A 20,825-nucleotide genomic window follows, 5' to 3' on the forward strand; every position below is an offset into this window, starting at 1 on the left:
AAATCCCACGGACAGAAGAGCCTGGTGGGCTAAAGTCAGTCCATAGGGTCGCAAAGAGTTGGACACAAATAAATGACTTTCATTTCACTTCAATTCACTTCAGTTCACTTCACTCTTTGGCTTCCCAGGTGGTGCTAGTGGTGAAGAACCCGCCTGCCAATACAGGAGACATAAGAAACATGGGTTTGATCCCTGAGTTGGGAAGATCCCATGGAGAGGGCATGGCAACCCACTCCAATATTCTTGCCTGGAGAATCCCATGGACAGAAGCCCATTATTCCTGGTGGGCTATAGTCCATAGGGTCATAAAGAGTTGGACACAACTGAAGCAACTTAGTACACACGCATGCGCATCATTTGATTAGGTTGTTTGTTGTTTTGATATTGAGCTGCATGAGCTATTTGTATATTTTGGAGATTAGTCCTTTGTCAGTCACTTCATTTGCAAATATTTTCTCCCATTTTGTAGGTTGTCTTCATTTTGTTTATAGTTTCCTTTGCTATGCAAAAGCTTTTAAGTTTAATTAGGTCCCTTTTTTTTCCCCCACTATTCTATGAGGTAGATCCAGAAAGATCTTACTGCAGTTTATGTGGTTCTGCCTGCATTTACCTCTATGAGTTTTATAGTGTGCAATCTTACACTTAGGTCTTTAATCCATCTGAGTTTATTTTTGTGTATAATGTTAGGAAGTGTTCTAATTTCATTCTTTTGCACGTAGCTGTCCAGTTTTTCTGGCATCATTTATTGAAGAGACTGTCTTTTCTCCATTGTATATTTTTGCTTCCTGTGTCATAGATTAATCAACCATAGATGCATGGATATATTTCTAGGCTTTCTACCCTGTTCCATTGATACATATTTCAGTGTGTGTGTATTTTTTTTATATCAATATTGTGCCAATACAATATTGTTTGATGACTGAACTTTGTAGTATGGTCCAAAGTTAGCAGGAAGCCTGATTCCTTCAGCTCCACTTTTCTTCCTCAGGAAACACGGAATTTTTTTAAGGAAACATTTAACCAAGGTTGAATTCTTGGCATAAATTTTACTTTGTGATGATGTATTAATTCTTTTTGTATATTCCTGGATTTAATTTGCTTATGTTCTGTTAAATATTTTTGTTTATTTTGGGGAATGATTTACCTCTTTCTGGACTTTGTGCCTTGAATAATTTTCATTTTTGTGATATCTTTATTGTTTTCTGATTTTAGGATTATGTTGACCTCATAAAAAGGGTTGAGAGTTATTCTTTCCTTTTGTATGGTTTTAAAAGAAATAGGTTAATTGGTATTACTTCTTCCTTAAATGTTTGGTAGAATTCATTGGTAAAACCATTTGGGCTGATAGTTTTCTCTGTGGGCAGATACTGACAAGTTCAATTTCTTTAATAGATACAGGGCTCTTCAAATTTTTAAATTTAATCTCATTTTAGTTTTGGTTGTGCTTTTTAAGGCATATTTTTTCTCAGTTGTCAAAATAATATACACAGAGTTGGAAGTTTCATTATCTTTTTCTCTTTGAAAATATATTAAAACTTTTTTCTAGAACTATTTGAGAGTAAGTTGTTCATTATTCCAAGTACAGTTGTGTATATTTTCTACAAATATAATCCCAATAGAGCTATCAAAATAATTAAAATTGACTTTGATGCATAATAACCTTCTACTCAGATCACTAAGCTTATTGACCATATTGTATTCTTTGTAGCAGGATCCAGTACACAATCGTGTTTTACACTTAGTTGTTATATTTCAATGGACGTGAGTTTGAGTGAACTCCGGGAGTTGGTGATGGACAGGGAGGCCTGGCGTTCTGCAGTTCATGGGGTCACAAAGAGTCGGACACGACTGAGCGACTGAACTGAACCGAACTGACCTTTTTCTTTGGTCTGGAACCATCTCTCCTTTGACTCTTGTTACCTTGACATTTTTGAAGATTACAGTCCAGATTTTTTGTGGGATGTTCGTTAGTTTGAGTTAATCTGATGGGTTGATTTTTTTTTTTCCCTTAAAAGTCAGGTTTGCATCTTTGGCAGAAGTGAAAGTCTATTATTCTTACTGCATTTTTTGTTTTTGTTTTGGCCATGCCACATGGCTTATGGAATCCTAGTTCCTCAACCAGAAATTGAACCTTGTCTGTGAAACAGTGGAGTCCTAACCACTGGACCACCAGGGAATTCCCTTACTGCATCTTATCTAAACAACGGTGCATGATTTTGATTTATTGCAGTATCAGTTTTATTCAGTTTGGTCACCTGATTAAGTTGGTGCATGCCACACTTCTCCACTCAGTTATTTCCTTTTCCTTTTGTAATTAGGTATTTGTTGACAAGTACTGTACAACTATGTAAAGATTCCATCAGTTCAATTCAGTTTAGTCACTCAGTCGTCTCCAACTGTTTGTGACCCCATGGATTGCAGCATGCCAGGCTTCCCTGTCCATCACCAACTCCCGGAGCTTGCTCAAACTCATGTCCATTGAGTCAGTGATGCCATCCAAACATCTCATCCTCTGTCATCCCCTTCTCCTCCTGTCTTCAGTCTTTCCCAGCTTCAGGGTCTTTTCAAATGAGTCAGTTCGTCACATCAGGTGGCCAAAGTGTTTGAGCTTCAGCTTCAGCATCAGTCCTTCCAATGAATATTCAGAACTGATTTCCTTTAGATCCCATCATTGTTTGTTAAATTTTCAGTTTGTACATTGATTTTTCTTCTCAGTATGGATTCAGTTTACTATTACTATATTTATTCAGTGGGTTCGCTATTTTTTTTGAGGCAGGGTGCTGTGCCACACGGCTTACAGGATCTCAGTTCCCAGGCCATGGCAGTTAAAACCCTGAATCCTAACCACTAGACACCAAGGAACTCTCATTTTGTTGTTATTTCAGTTGCTAAGTCCTGTCAACTCTCTACAACTCCATGGACTGAAGGATGCCAGGTTCCTCTGTCCTCCACTATCTGCCAGAATTTGCTCAAATTCAAGTCCATTGAGTTGGTGATGCAGTCTAACCATTTCATTCTCTGCCACCCTGTTCTCCTTTTGCCTTCAATCATTCCCAGCATCAAGGTCTTTTCTAGTGAGTCAACTCTTCACATCAGGTGACCAAAGTATTGGGGCTTCAGCTTCAGCCTCAATCCCTCCAGTGAATTATTCAGGTTTGATTTTCTTTAGGATTGACTGGTTTGGTCTCCTTGCAGTCCAAGGGACTCTCAAGAGTCTTCTCCACACTTTAATTCAAAAGCATCAGTTCGTCAGTGATCAGCCTTCTTTTTTGTGGTCCACCTCTCACATCTGTACATGACTACTGGAAAAACCATAGTCTTGACCATACTGACCTTTGTCAGCAGTAATGTCTCTGCTTTTTAATATGCTGTCTAGATTGGTCATAGCTTTACTCCCAGGCAGCAAGTGTCTTTTAAATTCATGGCTAGAGCCAGTGTCCACAGTGATTTTGGGACCCAAGAAAACAAAATCTGTCACTGCTTACACTTTTTCTCCATCTATTTGCCATGAAGTGGTGGGACCAGATGCCATGATTTTAATTTTATTCATGTTGAGTTTCAGGCCAGCATTTTCACTCTCCTCTTTCACCCTCAACAAGAGACTCTTTAATTCCTCTTCCCTTTCTGTTTTTAGAGTGGTATCATCTGTGTATGTGAGGTTGTTGATATTTCTACCAGGAGTCTTAATTCCAGCTTGTGATTCATCCAGCCTGACATTTTGCATGATGTACTCTGCATAGAAGTTAAATAAGTAGGGTGACAATATACAGCCTTGCCATACTCCTTTCCCAGTTTTGAACTATTCAGTTGTTCCATATCTGGTTCTAACTGTTGCTTCTGACCCTTATACAGGTTTCTCAGAGAACAGGTAAGGTGCTCTGTTATTTCCATCTCTTTAAGAATTTTCCACATTTTTTTGAGGTCCACACAGTCAAAGGCTTTAGCAGAGTCAGTAGATGTTTTTCTGGAACTCCCATAATTTACTTTTATTTTTTATTTTCATTTTCAAATTATCCTAGGTTTCACAGTGGCAACTGGTTTCTGAGTCCTTTTAACAGTAAATTCTTCTTTTCTTTTTGGCATGTGAGGTTTCCAGATTCATTTTGCAATTTATGTTGCCTGGCCACAGGATTAACCATTTTGACAACTTTGACAAAGTCCTAGTTGATTTTAGTGGATGTTGGTATTTAGTGAGCAAAATCTGGTGCTGGATGTATTCATTGGTATTGTTGCTTCACTGGTCTAGTCCCCCTCAGTTGGCAAACTAGGGTGGGGATACACAAAAGTATTTAAAACTATAGTACCTGGCCTTGTTTCTTTGTGGATACACGCCCCACCCTGCTAAGGCTCTGACTCCCCCAACTAGGCCGCCCCCTACATGAATGCCTTCCTCATCCAACTGGAGCCTTAACACTTCCCCTTTTGCCTTCCCTTTGCATGGAAACCCTCCTTACCTATTTGTTCTCTCATACTCCATACCTGGCCACTCCTTCTCATCCATATACCCCTTGTCTGTTGGTTTTTGAAACCTGGATGCTAGTCCTTTCTAGTGGACATCTAATTTGCCAAGCTTAGGCTCTGACACCGGAGAAGGCAATGGCAACCCACTCCAGTACTCTTGCCTGGAAAATCCCATGGGCCGAGGAGCCTGGTAGGCTGCAGTCCATGGGGTTGCGAAGAGTCAGACAGGACTGAGCGACTTGACTTTCACTTTTCACTTTCATGCATTGGAGAAAGAAATGGCAACCCACTCCAGTGTTCTTGCCTGGAGAATCCCAGGGACGGAGGAGCCTGGTGGGCTGCCGTCTATGGGGTCACACAGAGTCAGACACGACTGAAGCAACTTAGCAGCAGCAGCAGCAGCAGGCTCTAACACTGCATGCAAGGCTTTAAACCCTGCAAAGATGGCTCTTCTATTCTGCTTGGGCTTTCATGTCCTTGGTTAAGTTTATTTCTAGGTATGTTTTTCTTTTGGATGTTGCTATAAATGAAATTGTTCATTTAATTTCCTTTGGATTGTTCACTGCTGTTGTGTGAAAGCACAACTAATTCTTGTGTGTCGATCTTGTACCCTGCAACTTTGCTAATAAATTCATTCATTGGCTTTAAGTAGCTTTTTTGTGGGTTCTTTAATAACTTGGTATATAGAAGGTCATTACATCTCTTACTAAAGATACTTTTATTTTTCTTTCTTTCTAATTTGGAAGACTTTGTTTATTTATTCATTTATTTTTGCCTAATTGCTCTAACTGGAATTTCCAGCTCCAAATAGTGATGAACAGTGATGAACAGCAGTGGTGAAAGTGAACATCCTCCTCATTTTTGCTTAGCATGTTATCTGTAGTTTTCTTTTTTTATAACTTTGTTATTCTTAATAAAAAGCATGGTGTTATGACTGGTAGATACAGCATGTGCATGCTAAGTTGCTTCAGTCATGTCTGACTCTGAAACCCTATGGACCATAGCCTGCCAGACTCCTCTGTCCATGGGATTATCCAGACAAGGCTACTAGAATGGGTTGCCATGCTCTTTTCCAGGGGATCTTCCCAACCCAGGGATCGAACCCGTGTCTCTTATTTTCTCTGCATTGGCAGGCAGGTTCTTTACCTCTAGCGCCACCTGGAAAGCCCAGATACAGCATAGTTTATTTAATTTATCCTTTATTTATACACTAAGTAGTTTCTGATACTTTGCTATTTATTAATAGTGTTCCAGAGGATAATATTGTATATATGCCATTTTTTGTTTCTGTACTCTAAATTCCCAGAAGTGGGGATTACTGGGTTCCTCTTTATTGTTTTTATTCTAAGGTGAGCATGTCCTATCTTTAGCTCCACATTAAGTAGAAAATTTCTCTGGAAAAAAAGGAGTATTATTAGCTTATTCAGGCAGCAGAACATGAGTGTTGGGGCTGTTGGAGGTGCTTAAAGTAATTAATGTTCTAGGAGAATAAAGCTGCTAGAAGCATCCAGGTTATTTGGAAGACTCACTTCTGAGGAAGAGTATAGTAGTCATGGTGAGGCAATGCTTCCACTGAGAACAAGCAGGAGAGTCAGGTAAACTTAGAAAATAGTTATTTTAATATAATATTATCAAAGAGCTACAGAAGCAACTAGAACACACTACTCAAAAATTATGGAAATGAGGGATAACCTTTCAGAAGTTAGCTGAGTCTTTGTAGCTTTGTTTCAAAGAAGTAACTGAGAATCTAGATTTAGCTTAGACTGAGCAGTACTGCTAGGGAACAGTAGAGCTTTTGGTTGTCACACAGTATTGAATGACAAAACCCACTAGGCTCTCAACTGAAAGCCCAGAAGGAACATTCCTTAGATTCATTGACTAACCAAATGTAGACCGATTCTTACCAAAACTACAAATCATTATCCTTGAACCAAAATAGTTTGATTGGGTTAAAGTCATCAACCTCTTCCTTAGCAGAACAAAGGGTGAATACACTCTTAATGGAAGATAAACATCATCTGGTCCCCTGGCACGCTGCAATCCATGGGGTCCCAAAGAGTTGGACATGACTGAGCAACTGAACTGAACTGGTGGTGCCTCTGTGATTATTTTTTTTTAGTTGAAATACAGTTGATTTACAATGTTGTGTAAATTTCAGGTGTACAACAAAGTGATTGTTACACATACATATTTTTTTCAGCTTCTTTTCCCTTATAGGTTGCTATAAAATATTATGTATGGTTCCCTGTGCTATACAGTAGGTCCTTGTTGGTTATCTGTTTTATATATAACAGTATGTATATGTTAATCCCAAACTCCTCATTTACCCCTCAGCCCCTCCCCGATTCTTTATATGCAGTGCTAGTATTCATTGCGACATTACTACTCCTATGATGGCAGAGAAATTTATGGGCAACTGAGAGAAAAATAATTTTACATGCAGACTCTCAGATGACCCCGTATTAGAGTTAGCAGATAAGTACTTTAAAATAATTAAGATTAGGACTTCCCTGGTCGTCCAATGATTGAGAGTTCGCCTGCCATGTAGGTGACTTGAATTCAATTTCTGATCTGGGAAGACTGAAGATTTTACATGTCGTGGGGCAACTAAGCCTGTGTGCCATAACTACTGAGCCCATTCTCCAGAGCCCACAAGCCGCACCTACTGAAACCCATGCACCTAGAGCCTTTGCTCCAGAACAAGAGAAACCACCCCTTTGAGTAGCCCGTATATTGCAACTAGAGAGTAGCCCCAACTTGCTGCAACTAGAGAAAGCCCACAGATAGCAACAAAAACTCAACACAGCCAAAAAAAAATAAGCAAATAGATAAATAAAAAATATTTAAAAAAAAATAATTAAATTGATAGCTTAACCACAGTGATATATACCACTAACACCCACTAGGATGACTGAAGTTAAAAAGACGTTAACAAGTGTTGGTGAAGATGTAGAGAGAAATTGGAATCATATATAGTTGGTGTGTAGCTACTATTGAGACAGTTTTGTAGTTCCTCAAGAAGTTTAACATAAAGTTAACATGTGACCCACAGTTCCACTCCTGGATATATACCCAAGAGAAAAGAAATTGTGCATCTGCTAGAAACCTTGGAGATAAATGTTCATAGCAGCGTTATTCTTAATAGCCAAAAAATGGAAAGAAACCAAATGCCTATTATCTGATGAAAGGATAAGGAGAACGTGATTTGTCTATGCAATGGAAATATTATTTAGTTATAAAAGGAAGATAATCTGATATATGCTACAATATGAGCGAAATCTTGATAATATTGTACTAAGTGAAATGAGCCAGTCACAAAAAGAAACATTTTCTATGATTCCACTTACACAAGGTATCTAGGATAGGAAAAGTTATTGATACAGATAAGAAGGAATGGAAGATTATTATTTACAGGGTTTCTGTTTGGGATACTGAAAAAGTTCTGGACATAGTGATGATATTTGCAGAACATTGTGAATATGCTTAATGCCCCTAAATTGTACACTTAAAATGGCTAATATGTTAAATCTTTTGACCATGTTTAAAAGTAGAATTTTTTTGAAGGAACGAACTGATATGTGCTATCATCTGAATGAATCATAAAAACATCATCCTAAATAAGAGTTATCAGTCACAAAAGGGCACATATTATATGATTCCATTTATAGATGTCCAGAAGATACATAAAGTAGATTAGTAATAACCACAGACTGAGAGGCAGGCATCACTGCAGAATGAGATTTGACTACTAATAAGTATGGGGTTTCTTTTTGGAGTAATAAAAATGTTTTAAAATTTTATTTTAATGATAGTTGTACAACCTTGTGAATATACTTTTAAAAAACATTGGATTGCACACTTTAAATGGATAAATTGTGTGGTATGTGAATTATATCTCAGTAATCTTAAATAGATCATAAATGATAAAGAGTAAATAATATATATGGATAATTAATAGACAAATAGTTGGAAATTGTTACCTGAGTAAAGGTGAAATATCTATAACAATATGTTATTGGAATAATAGAGAAAGGGAAAGGAGGCTTGAACTGTTGACCAAAATTTTTCCAAGTTGAGAAAGACGCCAACTTTATATTCAAGGATCTCTCTTTGATTCCCAAACATAATAGCTACAGATTAAACCATTCCTAGCTACATCATACTAAAACAGCTAGAAACTGGAAACAGAACAAAACACTAAAACATCTAGAGAGCAGGGAGAATGACACAGTACCTTCAAAGAAATAATAAAAGACTGACAGCTGTTTTCTCAACCTGTTGAATTGAAAGAAGGGGGATAGACCACTCAGCTGTTATAGTAGTTCACACAGAAGCTAGGCACTGGCAGTGCAAATAGATCGGAGGAGATGAATAGATTCTTGTGAAGTAAGTTAGTGGCCTTCAGACTGGCTGTTTCTCCCTCAAGAGATACAGAAGGAATTCCCAAAAGTATGCCAGTGCAGATGCTTTTCAGAAAATCACTTTCTGAAATTGAGCCCTCTGGTGGAGGTATCATTGCAGTTTCTCCTTTCCACTTCTTTCTAGAATTACTCTTCCCTGTTTTGTAAAGAAAGGAATATTTTGAAGTATTGGTATTATTGTACAGAAAATGAATTTCTGATGACTAGGTATTATATCCATTTGCAAGATGACTTCTAATTGTTTGCTTTCAACACAATTGATGACTAATTTGATCCATTATTAAAAGTAACTTTTTTTTGTTAGATCAGTATGTGTTTTTTAACAATAATTCAGGAAATGGTCAATGAATTGAGTAACATTGTAAGGAAAAATTCTTCTAGTACTATCCACTTACTTATGTGAATACGATTTTTTAGGGAAAATACATTAATTTATAAATATAATTTAGAAGAAAGGAACTTCCCTAGTGGTCCAATGGTTAAGAATCCGCCTTGCAATGCTGAGGAAACGGATTTGATCCCTGGTTGTGGAACTAAGGTCCTACAAACAGAGCAACTAAGCCCACATGCCATAACTAGAGTCCATGCGCCGCGAGGAAAGATCCCGCATGATGCAACAAAAATCCCACATGCTTCAACTGAGACTTGAAGCAACCAAATAAATATTAAATATTTATATATTTTTTAAAGTAGATGTAGGACTTCCAGGTCAGAGAAGGCAATGGCACCCCACTTCAGTACTCTTGCCTGGCAAATCCCATGGACAGAGGAGCCTGGTAGGCTGCAGTCCATGGGGTTGCGAAGAGTTGGACACTACTGAGCAACTTCACTTTCACGCATTGGAGAAGGAAATGGCAGCCCACTCCAGTGTTCTTGCCTGGAGAATCCCAGGGACGGTGGAGCCTGGTGGGCTGCCGTCCACGGGATTGCACAGGAGCCCAAGAGTGAGTGCCTTCTTGAGCTATGCAACCTCAGTGTAGACTTCCTCACCCTAGTCCCACTGGATTTATAGAACATAACAAATCTGTGAAAAATTGACTTTAGAAAAAATATTTGCAGATTCAGTCATTTTTAATCACCTGCTTTTAATGTGTTTTTTAGGGTGGGATTAAAAACTCAGCCTGAATCAAAATGCCCTGAGCTGCTTGCCAATTACTGTGACATGTTGCTAAGAAAAACGCCATTAAGCAAAAAGCTAACCTCTGAAGAGATTGAAGCAAAGCTTAAAGAAGTGGTACGTAATTTTTTCTAACTTCAAATTTGTAATTATCTTTGAATTTGTGTTTTGATTATAAAGCTTTCTGTGATAGCATCAGTTTTTCTTTAAAGTATATACCTATAAGCAACTAATATTATGAAATTTTGCCAGTAAAGACCTCTTTGTTTTTTTTACTGAAAATTTTTACACTATAGCTGCCAGAAAAGGAAATAGCATTTAATTCTTCCCCTTTCTTGATTCTTTTTTAAAAGTCAATTCAATTCTAATTCCTATTAAAGGACAGCAAAAGGAAAAACAGAGCTAGCTGGTGGTGTTTGGATCCCCAATTGAGAGACTGGGAGTTTTTCACTTCTTTTTTGTGAGGGCCCAAAATAGATAACCATGGATAAATGAGTATAGATAAAAAGTTAGTTGCTTTTATATTTGTTTATCTCTGCTTGTTGTTGTAATATGATATAAGCCAAGGACATCAAAGAGGAAAAAATTAGTAAGTGAAGATGTAGAGAAAGTATAGACCAAAAGGGTTAGAAAGGGAATACCCTACCATTTCATGCCAGTCAGAATGGCTGCTATCCAAAAGTCTACAAGCAATAAATGCTGGAGAGGGTGTGAAAAAAAGGGAACCCTCTTACACTGTTGGTGGGAATGCAAACTAGTACAGCCACTGTGGAGAACAGTGTGGAGATTCCTTAAAAAACTGGAAATAGAACTGCCATATGACCCAGCAATCCCACTGCTGGGCATATACACCGAGGAAACCAGAATTGAAAGAGACACGTGTACCCCAGTGTTCATCGCAGGACGGTTTATAATAGCCAGGACATGGAAGCAACCTAGATGTCCATCAGCAGATGAATGGATAAGAAAGCTATGGTATATATACACAATGGAATTTTACTCAGCCATTAAAAAGAATACATTTGAATCAGTTCTAATGAGGTGGATGAAACTGGAGCCTATTATACAGAGTGAAGTAAGCCAGAAAGAAAAACACCAATACAGTATACTAACGCATATATATGGAATTTAGAAAGATGGTAACGATAACCCTGTATACAAGAGAGCAAAAGAGACACTGATGTATACAACAGTCTTTTGGACTCTGTGGGAGAGGGTGAGGGTGGAGAGAATAACAATGAAACATGTATATTATCATATGTGAAACAGATCACCAGTCCAGGTTCAATGAATGATACAGGGTGCTCGGGGCTGGTGCATTGGGATGACCCAGAGGGATGGGATAGGGAGGGAGGTGGGAGCGGGGTTCAGGATGGGGAATACATGTACACCCATGGCGGATTCATGTCAGTGTATGGCAAAACCAATAACAATATTGTAAAGTAAAAAAAATAAAATTAAATAAACTGAAAAAGAAAAAAAGAAAGGGAATACCCTGGTGGTTCAGTGGTTAGGACTTACGGCTTTCACTGTCTGGGCCCAGGCTCAATCTCTGGTCAGGGAACTAAGACCCCCCCAAGCTGCACAGCACAGCCAAAAAGTGGGGTGGAATGGTGGTTAGAGGGCAGATTAGTGTCAGAATAAAATGAAGAAGAAACATAGAAGAAAAAAATATAGGGGGGAACTACTGATTTTCATATAAAGTTTTGTCACATATTATGTAAAATCTCAAAAATTGATGTTTCTAGGAACTAAAAGGCTATTCGGTTATAGTCTCAAGTTTGCTAACTTCTTGAAGAAGTATTAAAGTAGTCTATCAGGACTGGTGGTTTTTCAGAGATGGGCATATCTGTATATGTTTATATAAATCTCTGAATTTTGACAACAAGGGATATAGAAAAGTCCAAGTGAGAAAGGAATGGCTAAGAGTGTGTGTATATTGAAAATAACTTTGCTTTCTATACAGCTCTTGGTACTTAAATACGTACAAAACAAAGACGTTTTTATGAGATATCACAAAGCTCATTTGACACGACGTCTTATATTAGACATCTCTGCTGATAGTGAAATTGAAGAGAATATGGTAGAGTGGCTAAGAGTAAGTAAAATTTTTAAAACTATTTGATTTTCTTAAGATAGCATATGGTTCATATGTATTCGTAAGTAATGAATTTTGGTGATATTTTAATATTGAAGAAATAGGGAACATTTTATAAGACTATAGCATCAATTATATAAAATAAAATATATTTTGTTAATAAAGAGCAAAGTGCCTTTGCTCTTCCTTTGCTTCTTTTGTTTCAGTCTTTTGTATCTCCACCCTCATTGAACTGACCTTATTAAATAAGCTAAAGGACAAATCATTTCAGTTTTAAGATAAGTTTAGTACTCAATGTTTAGCCAATTTTAAGATAAGTTTAGTACTCAATGTTTAGCCATTGAGATGTTTGTAAATAAATACACCTATAAAGGAAAAAGAACCAATACATAAAAGGTGATGGCTTATTTATGTTAATCAGTACTAATTATGGTCAAATTCCCATATTAAAATACTTTAAATCTGTTCCTTTCGGTTCATTTTAGTGGAATTTGAATTATATTAGCATACCATAAGTGAATGTCTTTGATTTATACACATGGTGTTATAAATATTATATTAATATATGATAGTAAAATATGTATATAATTATATGCATGTTTGTATTATATATATATATATATATATATGCTTTTCATTTATATGTGTATTTCATATTAAAGATTTGCAGATAGCCCTGCTTTGCATGGTAGTGTGGGATAGTAAAAATTACTGTGCAGGTTATCTTAATATAAACAATCACTGGGGAATTATTGGTGCCAATGTTTTATGACTTGGAAATTTTTGTCAAAATATTAGAAACTCTTACTATCTGTTATAAATTATAGGAAAAAGAAAAATTAGTAAAATTAACGTGTATTTAGTATACCGTGTAAATATTTAAAACAAACTTTCAAATTTAAAGTGTTTTTTTCTTTGTAAAAGTCTTAAAGACTAGTTAGGAAAGTATTTGAAATTCACATGTCTGATATTGTATCTAGAATATATAAAGAACTCTTACAACCCAACAGTGAAGACAATCAGTTAAAAATGGACAAAATATTAGAATAGACATTTCTTCACAAAGATATGCAAATGTCTAATAAGTGCATGCAAAGATGTTCAACATCATTAATCAGTAGAGAAATGCAAATCAAAGCCACAATAAGATGCCACTTTACTTCCACTGGGATAGCTTAAAATTCAGACCCTAACAAATATTGGCGAGGAAGAGAAGAAATTGGAACCCTCATGCATTGCTGATAGGAGTGTAAAATGGTGCAGCAACTTTGGAAAACTGACAGTTCCTCAGAAAGCCAAACATAGTGTTGACCTGGCAGTTCTACTCCTAGATAATTCCACTTATGAGAAATAAAAACATATAACACATAAAAACTCGTACATGAATATTCATAGTATCATTATTCATAATAGCTAAAAAGTAAAAAGAACCCAAAGGTCAATCAGCTGATAAATAGATAAAATATGGTTTAGTCTAATATAGTGGAATGGTCTAGTGGTTTTCTCCACTTTCTTCAATTTCAGTCTGAATTTGGCAACAAGGAGTTCATGATCTGAGCCACAGTCAGCTCCCGGTCTTGTTTTTGCTGACTGTATAGAGCTTCTCCATCTTTGGCTGCAAAGAATATAATCAATCTGATTTCGGTGTTGACCATTCTGGTTATGTCCATGTATAGAGTCTTCTCATGTTGGAAGAGGGTGTTTGCTACGACCAGTGTGTTCTCTTGGCAGAATTCTATTAGCCTTTGCCCTGCGTCATTCTGTACTCCAAGGCCAAATTTGCCTGTTACTCCAGGTGTTTCTTGACTTCCTACTTTTGCATTCCAGTCCCCTGTAATGAAAAGGACATCTTTTTTGGGTGTTAGTTCTAGAAGATCTTGTAGGTCTTCATAGAACTGTTCAGCTTCTTCAGCATTACTGGTCGGGGCATAGACTTAGATTACTGTGATATTGAATGGTTTTCCTTGGAAACGAACAGAGATCATTCTGTCGTTTTTGAGATTGCATCCAACTACTGCATTTTGGACTCTTTTGTTGACTATGATGGCTACTCCATTTCTTCTAAGGGATTCCTGCCCACAGTAGTAGATACAATGGTTGTCTGAGTTAAATTCACCCATTCCAGTCCATCTTAGTTCACTGATTCCTAGAATGTTGACGTTCACTCTTGCCATCTCCTGTTTGACCACTTACAATTTGCTTTGATTCATGGACCTAACATTTCAGGTTCCTATGCAGTATTGCTCTTTACAGCATAAAACCTTGCTTCTATCACGAGTCCCATTCACAACTGGGTGGTGTTTTTGCTTTGGCTCCATCCCTTCATTCTTTGTGGAGTTATTTCTCCACTGATTTCCAGTAGCATATTGGGCACCTATCAACCTGGGAAGTTAATCTTTCAGTGTCCTATCTTTTTCCCTTTTCATACTGTTCATGGGGTTCTCAAGGCAAGAATACTGAAGTGGTTTGCCATTCCCTTCTCCAGTGGACCACATTCTGTCAGACCTCTCCACTGTGACCTGTCGGTCTTGGGTGGCCCCTACACCCAAGTTTCATTGAGTTAGAGAAGGCAGTGGTCCATGTGATCCGATTGGCTAGCTGTCTGTGATGCTTAAAATTCTCCAAGCCAGGCTTCAGCAATACGTGAACCGTGAACTTCCAGATGTTTTAGCTGGTTTTAGAAAAGGCAGAGGAACCAGACATCAAATTGCCAACGTCCGCTGGATCATCGAAAAAACAAGAGAATTCTGGAAAAACATCTATTTATGCTTTATTGACTATGCCAAAACCTTTGACTGTGTGAATCACAATAAACTATGGAAAATCCTGAACGAGATGGGAATACCAGACCACCTGACCCACCTCTTGAGAAATCTGTATGCAGGTCAGGAAGCAACAGTTAGAACCGGACATGGAACAACAGACTGGTTCCAAATAGGAAAAGGAGTACGTCAAGGCTGTATATTGTCACCCTGCTTATTTAACTTATATGCAGAGTACATCATGAGAAATGCTGGGCTGGAAGAAGCACAAGCTGGAATCAAGATTGCCGGGAGAAATATCAATCACCTCAGATATGCTGATGACACCACCCTTATGGCAGAAAGTGAAGAGGAACTAAAGAGCCTCTTGATGAAAGAGGAGAGTGAAAAAGTTGGCTTAAAGCTCAACGTTCAGAAAACTAAGATCATGGCATCCGGTCCCATCACTTCATAGCAAATAGATGTGGGAACAGTGGCTGACTTTATTTTTGGGGGCTCCAAAATCCCTGCAGATGGTGACTGCAGCCATGAAATTAAAAGACGCTTACTCCTTGGAAGGAAAGTTATGACCAACCTAGACAGCATATTGAAAAGCAGAGACATTAATTTGCCAACAAAGGTCTGTCTAGTAAAGGCTATGGTTTTTCCAGTGATCATGTGTGGATGTGAGAGTTGGACTGTGAAGAAAGCTGAGTGCCAAAGAATTGATGCTTGAACTGTGGTGTTGGAGAAGACTCTTGAGAGTCCCATGGACTGCAGGGAGATCCAACCTGTCCATCCTAAAGGAGATCATTCCTAGGTGTTCATTGGAAGGACTGATGTTGAAGCTGAAACTCCAATACTTTGGCCACCTGATGCAAAGAGCTGACTCATTTGAAAAGACCCTGATTCTGGGAAAGATTGAGGGCAGGAGGAGAAGGGGACGACAGAGGATGAGATGGTTGGATGGCATCACTGACTCGATGGACATGGGTTTGGGTGGACTCAGGGAGTTGGTGATGGACAGGGAGGCCTGGCGTTCATGGGGTCGCAAAGAGTTGGACACGATTGAGCAACAGAACTGAACTGAGTTGAATATCTTTGGCAATAAAAAGAAATTAAGTACTGATATATGCAACATGGATGAACTTTGAAAATACTACACTACGCAAAAGAAGCCATTCACAAAACACCACATACAGTTGTTGTCTGTCACCCAGTCTTGTCTGACTGTTTGCAACACCATGGACTGCTGCAATCCCAGGCTTCCATGTCCCTCACTATCTCCCAGAGTTTGCCCAAGTTTGTCCACTGCATCGGTGATTCCATCCAGCCATCTCATCCTCTGTCACCCTCTTCTCCTTCTGCCTTTCCCAGTGAGTCTTTTTCAGTGAGTCTGCTGTTCACATGAGGTGGCAAAGTGTTGGAACTTCAGCTTCAGTATCAGTTGTTCCAGTGAGTATTCAGGGTTGGTTTCACATACAGTATGATTCCCCCAATACAAAGTAGCCAAATCTGTTGAGACAAAAAATAAATAATTTCCAGAAATGGAAGAGTGGAGGAATATGGTAGTGATTGCTAGTAAGTATGGAGTTTCTTTTGGCGATGATGAAAATGTTCTAAAGTTAGATACTGGTGATAGTTGCATAACTCTTTCAGTATACTAAAACCTGATTAATTATATACTTTAAAAGGGGAAATTTTGAGATAGATGATTTATATCTCAATAGCACTGTTACTAAAATGAAGGGTAGTTTGTCTAGTACTTACTTTCTTGTCATGTGAGTGACAAGTTACTTAGTGAGCACCTTTTGTTTATTTTGAAGAGTTGTCATACTCGGCAAGTTTGAGTCACCTTCCAAACTTTTGGTTTTACAAAGTTTTTGCTGGCATCACTTCCTCATCTATTTTTTTTTTTTTTCGTCAATACCACTTTTTTCATTTATGTTGATTATTTGCCTTCGTTAAGTTTCTATACCTGCATAGAGTCTTTCGCATTGGCATTATTAACAGACATTACAGTCACCGTCAGCCCTTTCTTCTAAAGCTCCATTTATGTTCTGCTTTATTTTCATTACAACATTATTTTCTCTCTTTTTTGTCTGTATTTTTATCATCTTTCTTGACTTCTCAGTTACCCATTTTTGTAAAATATCACATGATTTATCAGTTGAGGACATGGGTGCAACAAAGCTACATCTTTGCTGTGGGTGAACTGAAGAAACAGATGACTAACAGATTTTGAAAGAAATACTGTGATTAGTCATCGATGGATGTGCTCTTTGTTAGTGGTTTGTATGATGAAGAGCTAGAAGTAAAGTTTGAGCTTTATGCGTTACTCACATTTAGTGTATAATGGTAATTGAAAGTTGAGCAGTGTTGTTGAGGTACTGGTATTATTTCACTATACTGTGGTACCTGAAATTCATGCATTTTAGAATGGTGCACAAAAAGCCAGAATTGCCTGTATATTCTGTGTAGTCTCAAAGAATCAAATTTAATAGGTATTGGATTATAAATACTCTATAAATATAAGAGAAGAAGAATTTTGTATTAAAGCATATAAAATTTAGTTTTCCATTAAAATTTTTCCTAATAGTATATCATTTATTACTTCTTCTGTCTTTGCTTTTCATAGGAAGTTGGTATGCCAGCAGATTATGTAAACAAGCTTGCTAGAATGTTTCAGGACATAAAAGTATCTGAAGATTTGAACCAAGCTTTTAAGGAAATGCACAAAAACAATAAATTGGCGTTACCAGGTATTATTTTATAATTACATACATTTAAAAAACTTAAAAAAAATCTTTGTTTTCTAGTAAATTAAAAATAGACCTAAGCAGCAATCAATACAAGTATGTTTCAAAGTCCACATTCCTTGAAGATATCCTGCAAAGCAGAAATTAGGTTTACTAACTCTTCAGTTCAGTTCAGTTCAGTTCAGTCGCTCAGTTGTGTCCAACTCTTTGCGACCCCATGAATTGCAACACGCCAGGCCTCCCTGTCCATCACCAACTCCCAGAGTTCACTCAGACTCACGTCTATCGAGTCAGTGATGCCATCCAGCCATGTCATCCTCTGTTGTCCCCTTCTCCTCCTGCCCCCAATCCCTTCCAGCATCACAGTCTTTTCCAGTGAGTCAACTCTTCACATGAGGTGGCCAAAGTATTGGAGTTTCAGCTTTAGCATCATTCCTTCCAAAGAAATCCCAGGGTTGATCTCCTTCAGAATGGACTGGTTGGATCTTTGAAACAAAAAGACACTTTTAACAAAATCTTTAGAGTATTGTTTACTTTACACCAAAGTTTACCCACTGTCTATGTATTTTGAGTTTTATCCATTGTTAAGATTATTTGTTTATATTTTCTGACATACATTCCTATAGCTGATTCAGTTAATATAAAAATTCTGAATGCTGGTGCCTGGTCAAGAAGCTCTGAAAAAGTCTTTGTCTCACTTCCTACTGAACTGGAGGATTTGATACCTGAAGTAGAAGAATTCTACAAAAAGAACCATAGTGGAAGAAAATTACATTGGCATCATCTCATGTCAAATGGAATTGTAAGTAGATAGTGTGTTAGTTCAGATATTGGTTTGGTTGTAGCAAGACTTCAAATAAGATTTGTTTAAACAAGGTAGATCTTTCCTTTTCTTGCAAGTGAAAGTTTGATCAGGTATAGTGGATCTGTTCCATGAATTTGTTAGGGACATAAACTATTGGTTATAGCACCATCCTTAAGGTATTCCCTTGCCTGCAGAATCCAGTATGATCCTCTCACTATGTCTGTGTTCTAGGCCAACAGGAGACGAAAGATGTAATGGTATAATTTCCTTTAATGGCAACTTCTGGAAGATTCTCCTATTATTTCTACGCAAATCTCCTTGGCCAGAACTTAGTCACATGGCCACATTTTGTGCAGGAAAGCTGAGAGATGAGCCTTTATTTTGGATAGTCATTAAGGTCTGCTGAAATTTTTATTACCATGTAAGAAAGGAAGAATGGATATTGGAAGATAACTACCAGTCTTTTATATATAATCTCATGTAAGAGATATTATAGTAGATAAATGGTAATCCTCATAAAGAGATTCTTATTTTTAAAAATTATTTTATCTATTATAGATAACATTTAAGAATGAAGTAGGCCAATATGATTTGGAGGTAACAACGTTTCAGCTGGCTGTATTGTTTGCATGGAACCAAAGACCCAGAGAGAAAATCAGCTTTGAAAATCTAAAACTTGCAACTGAACTCCCTGATGCTGAGCTTAGGAGGACTTTATGGGTTGGTTTGTTTTTATGTTTTGTTTTTTTTAATTGTGTCCTCTCACATAGCAGGAAATAGGTATTGTCTTGTGTTATAATAAATTTATGAATTCATAACAATCAAATGACTTTTAACCAAGAAAAGCACACTAGTGAGTTACTTATGGAACAATAAGAAATTGAAAACATGAAAGTTACTGAGCCCGAATGGCAAAAAAGAGAGAAAGATTCAGTTGTTATTTAAATGTTACCTGTGAAAAAGCATGACCAAAGATTTCGTATTGAGAATGTTGTTCAGTGATTTTTATGATAACCAAAACTCTTAAGAATTAGAAAACTTTGGTTCTTTTGAGGCCCCGTAAAATGTACTTATTAGCCCTCCTGTTCAAAACTAAATTTTACCCCTAGTCCATATGCCTCTTAATAGTTGCAAAAAAATTACTCTCTAGAGAGAAACAGCTGGTTTATAACTGACAATGGTGTTTGCTGTGGTCATATATGATCAATCCCTTTAGTTTTGTTTTGTTTTTGTTTGTCTTATTGTAAAGAGAGCATTTATTGTTTCCTCATAACCAACTCTTTTTCTCCTCATTCTCTTTCCTCATTATGCATGTACATTGTTATGTTTATGAAGTAGCAAATAAAAGTTTGAATTCTGAATTTGTGCTCATAATTTTTCTCATCTATATTGGTCATGTTTGAGAATTGATCTTAGTATTCTATGGTGTTTATAGAAGCTATTTTTTTCCTTTGTTCTTTACAGTCTTTAGTAGCTTTTCCAAAGCTCAAACGGCAAGTTTTATTGTATGAACCTCAAGTCAACTCACCCAAAGACTTTACAGAAGGTACCCTCTTCTCAGTGAACCAGGAGTTCAGTTTAATGTAAGGTTTATGTTGGTTGATCGAAAATAAAAATAGCATGTTTGAATTTTGGTATTTTATTGTTAGGAAAATAATTACTTTCTTTACATGATATTTAAAGCATATCTGTGTGCTGCCATCACTTTAGATTTATGCCGTTTAGTTGAATGAACTGGATACTTTTGGTGTCTGACTTTACACCATATTGCTTTTCATCTTTAAAATAAACATCCTTTTGTACTCTAAAGCACTTTATCCACACAGAGAACTATTTCCTTGAGATCCCAATTAGAAGATAATGCTGAATTATAACCGACATATCTTCAATTATCTAATGACTTTCATGACAATATAAATTATATTTACTTTGTTATTATACAGAGTGTAATCATACTTAGGTATTAACAGAGCTTTTATCATGTTTGAGGGAAAACATAGGGTTCATTTTAATAAAGCTATATGTTGTTATTTTTCCCTTAAGCAATGCTGAATATTAATTTTTAGAATATTTCTAAATATTTTCTCTTAGACATTGTTGCTATAAAATGATGTTTAAAAGACCTTTCACCGTAAAATATTTGATTTAATTTTTTTATAGAAAAAATGCAAAAGTTCAGAAAAGGGGTAAAATCAACTTGATTGGACGCTTGCAGCTCACTACAGAAAGAATGAGAGAGGAAGAGAATGAAGGAATAGTTCAACTAAGAATACTGAGAACCCAGGTTTGTAATGTTAAGATAGAATGTCTAAATTTTGAAAAAGTTGGTTGTTGTTTTTTTTTAATCATTAAATCTTTTTTTTTGTAATTAAAGAAATGTAGGTACTCAAACCTCTTGTAACAGGAAAGCTACTTCATTTTCC

At 37.0% G+C, this 20,825-nt stretch overlaps 1 protein-coding gene across 6 annotated transcripts in view; it reads left to right on the forward strand.

Annotated features, from left to right (window-relative positions):
- The window catches only part of CUL5 (cullin 5), a 130,138-nt gene that overhangs the window by 102,098 nt on the left and 7,215 nt on the right, over positions 1–20,825 (forward strand). For all 6 annotated transcript variants that reach the window (XM_055547793.1, XM_055547794.1, XM_055547792.1 and 3 more), the window contains 7 exons: positions 9,984–10,116; positions 11,966–12,097; positions 17,477–17,600; positions 18,224–18,399; positions 18,961–19,122; positions 19,867–19,985; positions 20,563–20,686. In XM_055547793.1, coding sequence (XP_055403768.1) covers positions 9,984–10,116; positions 11,966–12,097; positions 17,477–17,600; positions 18,224–18,399; positions 18,961–19,122; positions 19,867–19,985; positions 20,563–20,686 — 970 coding nt within the window. The remainder of the gene's footprint in view (positions 1–9,983; positions 10,117–11,965; positions 12,098–17,476; positions 17,601–18,223; positions 18,400–18,960; positions 19,123–19,866; positions 19,986–20,562; positions 20,687–20,825) is intronic.

This window comes from Bubalus kerabau, chromosome 15 (assembly GCF_029407905.1).
Source record: "Bubalus kerabau isolate K-KA32 ecotype Philippines breed swamp buffalo chromosome 15, PCC_UOA_SB_1v2, whole genome shotgun sequence".
In the NCBI taxonomy this organism is placed as follows: Eukaryota; Metazoa; Chordata; class Mammalia; order Artiodactyla; family Bovidae; genus Bubalus; species Bubalus kerabau.